The sequence below is a fragment of the Zingiber officinale genome, chromosome 11A, assembly GCF_018446385.1.
Source record: "Zingiber officinale cultivar Zhangliang chromosome 11A, Zo_v1.1, whole genome shotgun sequence".
Lineage (NCBI taxonomy): Eukaryota > Viridiplantae > Streptophyta > Magnoliopsida > Zingiberales > Zingiberaceae > Zingiber > Zingiber officinale.
The window spans coordinates 84,034,715-84,047,431 of NC_056006.1; the positions used below are offsets into that span (position 1 = coordinate 84,034,715).

General features: G+C 45.2%; 2 protein-coding genes across 7 annotated transcripts; both read right to left on the bottom strand.

Annotated features, from left to right (window-relative positions):
* Positions 1-254: 254 nt before the first annotated feature.
* On the bottom strand, positions 255-698 carry LOC122031522. Its single transcript, XM_042590628.1, has one exon. It carries the CDS (start codon positions 696-698, stop codon positions 255-257), a length of 444 nt encoding a protein of 147 aa, XP_042446562.1.
* An 8,010-nt stretch (positions 699-8,708) lies between these two features.
* LOC122031060 (U-box domain-containing protein 4-like) lies at positions 8,709-12,710 on the bottom strand. 6 transcript variants are annotated; one of them, XR_006125720.1, is made up of 4 exons: positions 11,152-12,710; positions 11,016-11,073; positions 9,111-9,163; positions 8,709-9,019 (listed from the first exon to the last, which is right to left on the bottom strand). XR_006125720.1 is itself a non-coding variant. In XM_042590116.1 (3 exons), exons 1-2 carry the CDS (start codon positions 12,379-12,381, stop codon positions 11,020-11,022), a joined length of 1,284 nt encoding a protein of 427 aa, XP_042446050.1. In that variant the 5' UTR covers positions 12,382-12,710; the 3' UTR covers positions 8,709-9,163; positions 11,016-11,019. The 6 variants fall into 6 exon arrangements, 2 of the variants coding, with proteins under 2 accessions (XP_042446050.1, XP_042446049.1); XR_006125718.1 differs by having other exon boundaries at positions 11,011-11,073; XR_006125719.1 differs by having other exon boundaries at positions 8,709-8,963; positions 9,323-11,073.
* Between the last annotated feature and the right edge of the window lie 7 nt (positions 12,711-12,717).

Genomic DNA, 12,717 nt, shown 5'->3' on the forward strand with positions numbered 1-12,717 from the left:
GTACCCTTGGTTTTCTTTGATTTTACTCCTGCGGTCAAAAGATACAGAAGGATTGAACGTTATGAATTACAATGACACACCTTTCACCCAGCTCGGTACGGCTGGAGATGATTTGCACTCCACGGTTGTTCTAGCTTCCATCCGTCTTCATCCTCGAGGTAATAGGCGCCCGAATGGAGCTTTTCTACAATTTTGAATGGTCCAGCCCAAGGAGCTCCCAGCTTGGTCACATCGCCGACCGACTTAACTTTCTTCTAGACGAGGTCGTCGACTTGAAAAGATCTGGGAATTATCCGTCTGTTGTAGTTTTGCTTCATCCTCTGCCAGTACACCATTGACCGGACGGCGGCCTTGGCTCGCGTCTCGTCCACCAGGTCCAGCTCCAAATGCCTCCGCTCAGCATTGTTCTCGTCGTAGACTCGGATCCGATCGGATTCTACCCCGACTTCTGCTGGGACGATGGTCTCTCCCCCATACACCAGGTGGAAGGGGGTCGCTCCTATTCCTTCCTTGGGTGTCGTTCGGAGTGCCCATAATACCCCGGGCAGCATGTTTACCCAACTCCCACCTTCATGGTCGAGCCGAGCTCGTAGAACTCGCAAAATCTCCCGATTGGCGACTTCAGCTTGCCCATTGCTTTGGGGGTACGTAACGGAGGTAAAAGCCTGCTGGATGTCGTACCCCTCACACAACTCCATGAGTTGTTGGCTCGAGAATTGTCTCCCGTTATCTGATATGAGTCACCGCGGGATGCCGAACCGACAAATGATGTGCTGCCAGATGAATTTTTTGACCATCTACTCGGTTATTTTAGCCATTGGTTCGGTCTCGAGACACTTAGAGAAATAGTCGACCGCCACTAGTAGGAACTTCCGTTGTCCTGTCGCCATTGGAAATGGTCCTACAATGTTCATGCCCCATTGATCGAACGGGCAGGATACTGTGGATGTCTTTAATTCTTCCGCGGAACGATGTGAGAAATTGTGATACCTTTGGCAGGATAGGCACGTGGCGACTGTCTAGACGGCGTCCTCCTGTAAAGTGGGCCAAAAGTAGCAGGCCAAAAGAATCTTCCTTGCCAACGAGCGGCTGCCCGGATGCCTGCCGCACAAGCCTTCGTGTACCTCTTGCAGAATATAGTCCACATCCTCCGAGCCAACGCATTTAAGCAGAGGCCTAGAGAACGTTTTTTTGTAGAGCTAGTCACCAATGAGAACGAACCGACCAGCTCTCCTTCTGAGCATATGTGCTTCCGACCGATCGGACGACGTTGCTCCTGACTTCAGAAACTCTGTTATAGTTGTCCGCTAGTCATTTGGAAATGTGAGTCCCTCCATCCGGTCGATGTGGGCCTACCAGAGACACCTGCTCGACTGGTTGCTCGATGTCGATCGGTGATATCGAGCTGGCTAGCTTAGCCAGCTCGTCTACAGCCTAATTCTCCGATCGGGAGATCTTCTGTATCAACACCTCTCGGAAATCGACTTTCAATTTTGCAAAGACTTCCGCATAAAGCTTGAGCCGGACGTTGCTTATCTCAAATGCTCCCGAAAGTTGCTGAGCAGCCAACTGTGAATCTGAATGAATCAAAACATTTCTAGCTTCCACATGCCGAGCGACTTACAAACCTGCTATAAGCGTCTCATACTTTGCTTCATTGTTGGTTGCTCAATAGTCCAGTCGTACGGACAGGTGCATTCGTTCTCCATGGGGGGAAACCAGCAGTACGCCAACCTCACTTCCCTGCCGAGTGGACGATCCATCTACGTATACCTTCTAGGTGGCTCCGGGATCGGGATTTTGTACCTCAGTGACGAAGTCTGCCAGCGACTGCACCTTGATAGCCGTTCGGGGCTGATACTGTATGTCGAACTCGCTAAGCTCCATGGTCCATTTGATCAGTCGCCCGGACGCCTCGGGGTTCAGCAGAACTCGACCTAAGGGGCTATTTGTCATGACAACGATCGTATGCCCCAAGAAATAGGCCCGGAGCCTCCGAGCGGCGAGAACAAGTGCGAAGGCAAGCTTCTCAAGACCAATGTAGCGAGACTCAGCATCCTTTAGAATGTGGCTAAGGAAATACACTGGTTGTTCTTCGTCGTTCTGCCGGACTAGCACCGAGCCGACCGCGTGCTTGGTTGAAGACAAATAAATGCGGAGAGGCTCGCCGACATATAGCTTAGCTAATACAGGTAATGAGTTTAGGTAGGCCTTCAATTCTTCGAATGCTCGGTCACATTCCTCATCCCATCGGAATTTGGTTGCTCGGCGTAGGATCCTGAAGAAGGGCATGCTCCGATCGACTGTCCTGGAGATGAACCGGGATAGTGCTGTTATGCGACCCGTAAGGCGTTGGACTTCCTTCAAGTTTCTGGGCGGCGGCATATCTTGTAGCACTTTGACCTTGCTAGGGTTGGTTTCAATGCCTCGCTTGATGACTATGTAGCTTAGGAAACGACCACTTTTTGCTCCGAACATACACTTTTGCGGGTTCAACTTGACCCCGTAAGCCCGTAATGTCCGGAAGGTTTCTTCTATATCTGCACAGAGGTCGGCCGTTCGGAGTGATTTAATGAGTATATCATCAACATATACCTCTAGGTTTCGCCCGATCTGCTTTCGGAACACCTTGTTCATGAGTCGCTGGTACGTAGCTCCGACGTTCTTCAGTCCGAACGGCATTACGTTGTAGCAATAGGTGTCGTCCGCCGTAATGAAGCTTACTTTATCTTGGTCTTCCCGGGCGAGCGGCACTTGGTGGTACCCCTGATAAGCATCCAACATGCATATCAGCTCGCATCCAGCGGTTGAGTCCACCATTTGGTCAATCCGGGGCAAAGGGTAGAAGTCCTTTGGGCATGCTTTGTTGAGATCACGAAAATCGATGCAGACCCGCTATTTGTTGCCAGGTTTGGAGACCAGTACCACATTCGCTAACCAACTCAGGAACTGTACCTCGCGTATGTGGCCGGCCTCCAAGAGCTTCTCGACTTCCGCCTGTATGATGATGTTCTGCTCGGCACTATAGTCCTGCTTCCTTTGCTTGACGGGAAGAGCGTCCGGCCGGACGTGTAGCTAGTGCTGCGCGACGCTTGGCGAGATCTCTGGCAGCTCGTGCGGTGATCACGTGAAGACATCGTGATTTTGCTGGAGGCATCTGACCAACTCTTCCTTCCGTTCTTCTTCCAGATCGGACGCAATGAATGTGGTGGCCTCCGGTCGCCCTTCCTGAATCTGTACTTCCTCCTTTTCCTCATAAACTAAAGTAGGGGTTTTTTCAGTTATAGCGTTTACCTCGAGGCGCGGTGCTTTCCGAGCGGACTTTGCTTCGGCTTGGACCATCTCCACATAGCATCGTCGGGCCGCCAGCTGATCTCCTCGGACTTCTCCCACTCGATCTTCTACGGGGAATTTGATTTTTTGGCAAAGGTTGAGACGACCGCCCGGAACTCATTGAGGGTCGGTCGCCCCAATATTACATTGTAGGTCGAGGGGGCATCGACCACAATGAAATTAGTGGTCCGCGTCCTCCGTAGCGGCTCTTCTCCCAGCGAGATAGCCAACCTGGTCTGCCCGATCGGAAGGACTTCATTGCCAGTGAACCCATATAACGGGGTCGCCATTGGCAATAGCTTGGCTCGGTCAATTTGAAGCTGGTCAAACGCCTTCTTGAAGATAATGTTGGTCGAGCTGCCTGTATCAATAAATATGCGGTGGATAATGTAGTTAGCTATTACCGCTCGGATGATGAGGACGTCATCGTAGGGTACTTCCACTCCCTCAAGGTCCCCGGGACCAAAGCTGATCTCGGGCCCGGATGCCCGTTTTTGGCTGCAGCCAACCGCGTGGATCCTGAGTTGTCGGGTGTGTGACTTTCAGGCCCGATTCGAGTCACCGCTCGTCGGTCCGCCGACGATGATGTTGATCTCGCCCCGAGCTACATTGCTTCTATTCTCCTCCTCCCGAGCAGAGGGTCTTGCTCGCTCCTGTGAGGCTCGGGGGTTGACTCTTGGCTGGTGATGTTGTTGCTGATGGTGATGTCGCTCAGGTGAACACCTAGCTATTCGCTGCTCACCGTTCTGATGATGAGCTCGCCTGTCCAGTGAAGGTGATCAGCGGCGATAGTTCCTCGGCTCAGGTTGGCTGACCGGGGGTAGACTCCGGCAGTCTCGAGTGTTATGAGTGGCTGATTGATGGATTCTATAAAACATGAGCGTCCATACCTTGCCTTTTTGTCTAGGTCGCTCAGCCGCAATGTGCTGAACGACGGGCGACCTGGAATCTTGATGTGGCCTCATCCCCTCGGCACGTGGTCCTCTCGACGGTTGCTGGCTCGCGTGGGGTCTACGTTCGATCGGGGCCGAAGGCTCGCTTGGTGCTTCCTTCTTTCGGGCCGCTTGCGCTTTCTCCACGTTAATATACTCACTTGCTTTTTTCAGCATGTGGTCGTAGTCGCGAAGCGGCTTCCTGATGAGCGAGCGAAAGAAATCCCCGTCGACTAAGCCTTGTGTGAAAGTATGCATCATTGTTTTGGACGAGACCGCGGGGATGTCCATAGCTGCTTGGTTGAAGCGTTGGATGTAGGCTCAGAGAGTTTCTCTTGGCCCTTGTTTCATGGAAAAGAGGGTGACGCTGGTCTTCTGGTAGCGTCGGCTGCTGGCAAAGTGATGAAGGAATGCCGTTCGGAAGTCTCTGAATCTCTTAATTGATCCGTCCGGCAACCTCCGGAACCAGCGTTGTGCCGAACCCGACAATGTAGTGAGGAAAACTCTGTATTTGACTCCGTCGGTGTATTGATGGAGAGTAGCAGCATTATCGAACTTACCGAGGTGGTCGTCCGGATCGATTGTACCGTTATACTCTCCGATCGATATGGGAGCGTAATGCTTTGGGAGACGGTCTTGTAAGATCGCCTCGGAGAACTGGCGATTGACCCGCTCGGGGGATGACTCAGCCCACGGCGCCTTCTCCTTCCTGGCGTCCCGTACGGGTGCTTCATCGGACGATCCCTAGTTGGCTAGGGCCAGCTCTGACGGAGTTTGGAACAGTGCCCGATGAAACGTAATAGGGGCCAGCGGCGCGTCTCCTGGTGTGCCGGTCTGCCCCTTGTTCTATGCCCAAGTAGAGAATTGCTTCGGTCGGTCCTCCATCGTTGCTCAGCCACCAGAAACCGAGGTGGCCTACTGCGCTATCTGCTCGGCTTGGGCTTTCTGTTGTTGCTCGACCATCTTCGCAGCTCGCGCTTGGATGAGTGCGTCGTGCTCCTCGGGAGAGAGCGTCACCATGAGTTGGCGTCCAGCTTCTTCCATCTTCTCGGCTCATATTCAGGTGCGTTCCCACAGACGGCGCCAATTTTATCTTATCCGAGAGTTGAGTCGATGGATGCTGTGGGCGTGGCGCTCTCTGCTGACTCCGCGTAGACTCCAGGATGACGTGGTCTCCTGTGAACCTGCAACAAAACCGAGTCGGGAAAGGAATCCCGGCGACGACCCTCCGACGCTCAAGTCAGGCAAGGGGAAATCGAAACAGCACAACGAGGCCAAGAGCTACAGTAGATGAGAATGCATACCTCCGCCGAAGTCTGAAGGTCCTTATATATGACCCCAGAGAGGCGCGTGCAGGCTTCTCGGGGCGTGCACGCTCCTCAAAGCATACCTCAGAATAGTTATGTCAGAAAAGCATGTCTGACGCCATACCGCAACCATCTGAACATATCTCTGACTCGACAGTGGAAACTTCCACCGTACGATCCTTGGTACGACCCGACCGCCGACCATGCTATTTGTCGGCGGTAGGTGTCTCGAGAATGATATGACTAGTTGTCCTCTTCTGAGTCTTTTGTCTCTTATTGGGCCGGACGGGATTGATCGCTCGGCCTCCAGGGCGCTCGGGTATGTACGCGCATCGGACCGGGCGAGAAGGCCGCTTGGTCATATACTCGGACGGGAGTACGAGCTGGTTGATCTGCAGTTCGACCGAGCGGATCGGTCGCTCGTCAAAACGGTTCCTCTATAAGGGAAACTCGTGAGCGTCGAAAGCTCAACCCAAGGTCGAACTATCTTCGTGCCGACTCGGGATTCACTCCGGTCGGTCGGCCAGGTGACCCCCCGATCGACCGAGTCCCCAATTTGATCTTGACTTTCACTCTCCTGTGTCGTTGACCCCTTCCTATGTGGACCCCTGATCCATACCACCGGATCAACTATAATATTATTTTTTATTTTCAAAATTATTATAACAGTTTTCACTAATTACTATATATATATATATATATATATATATATATATATATATATATATATATATATATATATATATATATATGTATATATATATATATATATATATATATATATATATATATACCGTAGAGTTGTTATAACGGTTTTAAGATAATTTTGAATAAATTGATAAAGAATAATTTGATATAATAGTGTCAGAGTTTAGAATTTAAGATTCTAAAATTTAGAGTTTAACCAGGGGCGGATCCAGAATTTTAAATTTAGGGGGACCACACGCTAAGTGACAAAAATAATTATCGTCAGAAATTTGTACACTCTTGAATAACCTCTGAATTCTCAATTTATCACTGAAATCGAGGTCAAAATTTACCTAGAAATCACAGTCCTAAGTTACCGTGGTTGACAAGACAACAATAACAAACAAGTTCAAATGTAGCTCCGACACGAAACAAGGGCCAACGACCCTTCTCAAATTGCGATATTACTTCAAGATTTTGGTATCAAACTACTGATAGAAAATTTAGGTTGCGGACTTTCTAAATATGTAATCAATTTTGAATTCTGGCGATCGACGATGCTACAATTGACAATGAAATCAACAATAATGATTTTGGTGTGAATTGGAAAAGATCGAGATGTCTAGCCATAGGAGAGAAAATGCCTATATCATAAATTAGTAAAGATTTCTATATAGTAATAAACTAATAATATTATTACAAATAATATTTGTATATAATTAATGATCAATAGTTTATTTTTGTTAAATTTAATTTTTTTTTCAACATAATTCCTATCAGGTAAATTAAAAAACACCCAAGAAAAATATTTTTCTCTAAAATTATATAGCATATTTAATAAGTATATCATCGATTATATTAAAATATATTAAAAAGGAAGATTAATTTCATCATCTTGTACTCCTTCACCATTTTAATTATATATATATCCTAATATATATAATATAACCATATATATATATATATGATTTACATGGAGACTGGGGGGGGGGGGGGCCGTGACCCCCCCAAGCCCCCTTGTAAATCTGCCACTGAATTTAACCATAGCATATATACTTACTCGATGACTGATATACTATGCAGATGTTAATTGGTAGGTACTACTATATAAAAATTCAACTATTTTATAGTTCAAAGTTTATGATTTAACTATAATGTATAGAAATTAATCAGTAATTATTACTTGATAGTCGCTACAAAATATAAAAAATACTTGGTAGTTGTTATAATATATGAAAAATTAACTATTTTATTAAAATTCTAAATCATAACTTTAAATATTATTATAATACTTTTTACCAACTTAATCAAAATTATTTAAATTGATTAAAATTATTTGAAAATAATTATAACGGTTATCTAATAACTACATTATGTATAAACTATTTAGTAGCTTCTACGTAAGTACAATAATATTATATTAAAGTAATTAATCGTAGCTATTATAGTAGTGTTGAAAGTAAAAGTATTAATAAAATATTTGATGGGTGCCTTTGGCTTATTTTTAAAAGAAAAGTCCTTTTAATTTGATAATTTATTTAATTTGGAGTGTCATTTTGATTTTTTTTCCAATAATAATTGTGAACAAAATTTAGAGAACTGACTTTGGCCGTCCACTTATTTTTATAGAAAACATCCTTATCTTCTTTGAAAAATTGTTTTGTTTTAAATCAAATTAGTTTAGATCGACTCACATGAATTGCCAGAATGATATATACAAATATTAAATAAAGTTTTAATAAGAAAAAGTTATGTCAACTGTATCAAAGATAATAATTTCAAACAAAATGAGCATGGATTCTTGTGAAATATAATACAATCCAAATAGGAATAATGGCTTCTTTCCTTCTTTCTTTATTGTAGTTGTTTCTATCCAAATATAATATTCATTTATCTAATTGTTTCTTTCTTGTTGTGGATCAATATGGAGAAATCTATAATGACCTTGTGACTTTGCCTAATACTTATTCCTTTAGTGAAAGTAATTAGATTTTTCTTTGTATTGACAATCATGAACTCATACTAGTCAAAAGTAAAACAAAAGAATGAAAAGGATGAGAAAAATGAACACTTGATCATAAATTCATTATGAGATTTTAAATACTCTAATACAATATTAATATTTTTATATTTAAAAGAATTTGTTTTAATTAAAGATCTGAGCATGTTTTGTAAAACAATGAAAGGCCAGAGTGTTTTTTTTAGGAAAACATTAAATATAGAATCATTTTTTCTAATTCTTAACTATAGAGAACTACTTATGGAGCCATTTTTCTCAATTACGAAAGAACATATTTTGAGACAAGGATCAACCATTAGCACAGGTTTTCACTCTACTCTTTGACTTTACACAGACGTTAGTGAAGGACAGCTGAAATATTCAATGCATTCATCCTCTCACACAAACATCAATCAAGGACAGATGAACTAAACAATAGCTTTTAGCTAGTTTGAGTTTGAAATCAGCTTGAATTAAATAGCTTTGGACGTACAGAGTTGCACATATTTGATATTCATCACTCATCATTCACAACCATAGAATAGAATATATCAGTGTGGCACACCAACTCCACTGCACCAAAGCAGAACAAGCGTGAAGGAGAAAAGGTAGAATCAAACGCGTGCCGAAGCTTAAAGCTGAGCCAAATCTGGCAGACAGTGGGGCCTTGTGGTCTGGTGGTGCGTTCACGCTTTGCAGCTCAAACTGTACATATTCCTCAAAGATAGAAGTTGTGGTGCGTTCACGCTTTGCAGCTCAAACTGTACATATTCCTCAAAGATAGAAGTTGTAAAGTGAATCATGACCCACTTGAAGATAAAAGTATCATAAAATGAACAATCAAGTGCTTACCCGATTGCTAATGTTCTGGTTTGGACATTAATATTCTTCAGAGCATTGCAACACTGTAATGCATTTTAAAAGTTTAACTATGAAGCTGCTGGTGCTGCACAATGAAATGCTAAAGGAGGAGATTTATTGAATGATGTAACAACCAGCCTTAAGGCACTGGAAACACAAAGAATCTGCTTCAGTTGCAAAGAGTAATGCACTAAACCATTTACCAGATAAAGAAATTATGTTTTCTTTTGATCAGGCACACTTCACTTTTGGGTCTGTATAAATTGGCATGATTCAAGTTTGGACTTGGGCTAAGTAGACTCGATTATTTGTCATCCATGCCTAGTCATAATCCGAGTGACTACAACATAGGAATTAATAAACGTTTTAATAATAATGCTCGGAGTCAAACTGATGGCCATTACATTACAAATACAATGCTCTAAGCTCTAAGCTCTAAGCTCTAAGCTAAGCAAGCCCACGTAACACATAATGTAAGAAAAAATTAATATATAGAAATCTGGAAAACTACCAAATTTTACCTATTACTTAATCTTAGTTAGCTATCTATTTTAGTTCTGTATTAATTACTTTAATAAATATTATATAACTAACTATATTTATCCATATAGATAGAATGAGTTATAAAACTTCTAACCATAACTAATAACCTAGAATTATATATATGCATTTTTATTTTCCATATAATTTCTAGATAGATTATAGATATATAGTCCTTCGAATATATAGAAACAAGATGTTTTTGTCTTCTAGCTCACAAATTTTCTCCAACCTCCATATGGAGAGGAACTGTGAAGGCATGTGGTAGTTCGGACGGTTCACCTACAAATTAATGCTGGTCGGCACGAGGGACAGACGATGTCTCCCACTTTTGAATTTTGATTGATAATGTTGAGATGGTTGGGTTTCATTTGGTATTTTATCTATTGAAAATTCTAATTAAATATACTCAGTCGAGACACCAGAGAAGACAGCCATAATAGAAGCTACATAAAAATGCACTTAAGGCAATGCCATAATAATTAAATAAACATTATATTTCTTCCCAAACTTTGGCTTGCACATGACTAGTACAGGTTTTGCTTCAGGACAGGCTCTTCCCATCCTGAATAAATTTGACTATTCTATTTGAAAGGCATAGATATGAGAACCATGATACAAGCGTTACCTCGCACGAGGCTGGAAAACAGAGAGATACTTACAAGAGCATTGATGGGAAAGTTTTACATTCCGACACAAATTAACGGATGCAAATTTTGTAGCCATATCTATTAGTTTTCAAGAATATGATCTGACAGTGAAAAAAGAGACAGGTTCATCTCTAGATGAAAAGCGTGCCTTTAATAATTTGTTGATTTGTTTCCCTATTAAAATATCTAAAAATCAACGAACAAGATCCATGTTACACGTGCAAAGATATATAGAAAGCACAAAAAAAAAGTCGTGTAACAACCAAAATTTTTAATCACTCTAATCATTTTCAAAGTTTGAAGCATTTTTTTAACCATAAAACAATGATATTATGTGATTGAATCAAAGGTTGACTTGCTCTCTGTTGTTATTGTCACTACTGATGTTTCTAAGTTGCTGAACTATGAAGATGCTAAGAAGAAGCTAGGTATAGAGTGACAGATATTTGCAAGCATCAATAAGTGAGAAACATAAAGGACTAGGAGCAAGTCATCAATTCGATGTCAATGCAATCAACAAACAAGCAGCAGCATCTGGATGGTAACACCAACAAAACAACAATATTACAATCCAAATGTATTTCGAGAACATCAGACAAGTTTTGTACACATCAATATTGCACTAAGAAACTTAAAGTCATTGATTGAACAGGAAGTATTGCCATACATGATATACACCAAAACAGTGTAGAACAATGTACCTTACCAAATTACCTCGCCATGTCCTGCCGCTGCTCGCGCAAGTATCGGAGAAGCGTCTCTGCCTGCGAGATAAAGCATCAAACATGTTTTAGCTTTGGAGGAGTTGGAAGCAGAGGAAGGTTGCGGTGGCGAATGCGTACCTTGAGCTTGGCCCGGGCGGAACCGCACTGCGAAAGGGCTACCAGCGGCGGAATAGCACCTTCCCTGACCAGGAGACCGCGGTTCTGGGTGCTGTCGGCGCAGAGCAGTACAAGGGCATGCACAGCGAATTCTCTCCCCCTTGCTGGCCCGGCCTCGATCGCCTCTACCAGCGCTGGGATGCCGCCGGCCTCTACTATCGCCTCTCGTCCCTCCGGGATCGCAGCCAGGCTACCCAGCACCACCATTGCCTTCTCCGCTGTGCCGCCATCGGGTTCTGCGATCATGCCCACCAGAGGCACTGCCGCGCCCGCGCTCACCGCCCGCTCCTTGTTCCGAAGCGTGGAACACAGCTTATAGAGCGTGGTGAGGGCGTCCTTCTTCCCCCGGCTCGATTCACCCACGAGTAGCGCCACCAACGGTGGGATCGCTCCACATGCTCCTATCGTTGCCCGGTTCTCCTCGATCATCGAAATGTTCAGCAACGCGCACGCAGCGTTCTGCTTCGCAGAGGCTGTCCCTGTCCGCAGGGCGTACACCAGCGGCTTGATCGCGCCCGCCGCCGCTATGCGCCTCTTGTTGGCCTCCTCCAGCGAAAGGTTAAGCAGCGCCGTCGCCGCATTCTCTTGCGCAGCCGGATCCGTGCTGCGCAGCAGCGGGACGAGGGCCGAGATCGCCCCCGACGCCCCGATCAGCGACCGGAAATCCGACCGGTGCTTCGCCAGGAGCCGGATCCTCGCCGCAGCCTCCCGCTTCGCCTCCACCGACACCGACCTCAGACGCTCCACGCAAGCGCGCACCACCGGCTCGACGCCCTCCACCGACGCGTACTCTAGGCTCTCCGACGACGTGCTGAGCCCGGATTCGTCGAAACCTTCGACGTTGGATGCCACAACGCTCCGCGGCACCTCAGATATGGAAAAGGAGGCCAGCCTCTGGAGCTCGCCGGAGATGTCGGAGCCAAAGCTGGAGCAGTCAGAGAAGCCCCTGGAGATTTCGAGAAGCTCCTCGTGCTCGGCGCTGGAATTGGCAGAGCGAGAAGGTCCTGCTCCGACGGAGGCAAGCTCCCGTAGCTTGAAATCGACGAGTGAGTCGGTTAGGTTTTCGGAGACAGCGGCGGAGGATGGGAGGACGGGCGGTGTTGATGGGAGGTGGGACCGGACGGTGCGCATGGATCGGCCCTGCTGGTAGCGCTGAACCCTGTCGCACTGGGAGTCGGCGAGGGAGACCATCTCAAAAGGGCGTAACTTCTAGAATGATCAACCGATGGAGGGCGCTGGGCAAAGAAGGGGGATTGGAAGGCTGGCTGAAGAACAGAAGAAGGAGACAGGAGCCCATGAGCGAGGTGGAGGGGAACACTACAAATCACGCTGCGGAAGGAAGAGTACGGCGGACCCACACCTATCTATGTAAATCAGGAGTCAGGCCCCACAGTATAAACTTCCAGGTAGTCGCTGCAGACCCGTTGTTTTGCGTTCGAATTTAATTGCAAATCCGCTTAATTAATTATTTTCGACATTATTTTTTTATTCAACTAAGAAATTAATTTTATCACCCAAAAAACAAGA

Excerpts from the sequence above, each read along its gene's own strand:
- LOC122031522 (XM_042590628.1), bottom strand. The coding sequence starts at position 698 with ATGGAGTTGTGTGAGGGGTACGACATCCAGCAGGCTTTTACCTCCGTT.
- LOC122031060 (XM_042590116.1), bottom strand. The coding sequence starts at position 12,381 with ATGGTCTCCCTCGCCGACTCCCAGTGCGACAGGGTTCAGCGCTACCAG. Across the intron at positions 11,074-11,151 it reads CCGCCCGGGCCAAGCTCAAG|GCAGAGACGCTTCTCCGATA; the intron begins GTACGCATTCGC and ends TTTATCTCGCAG.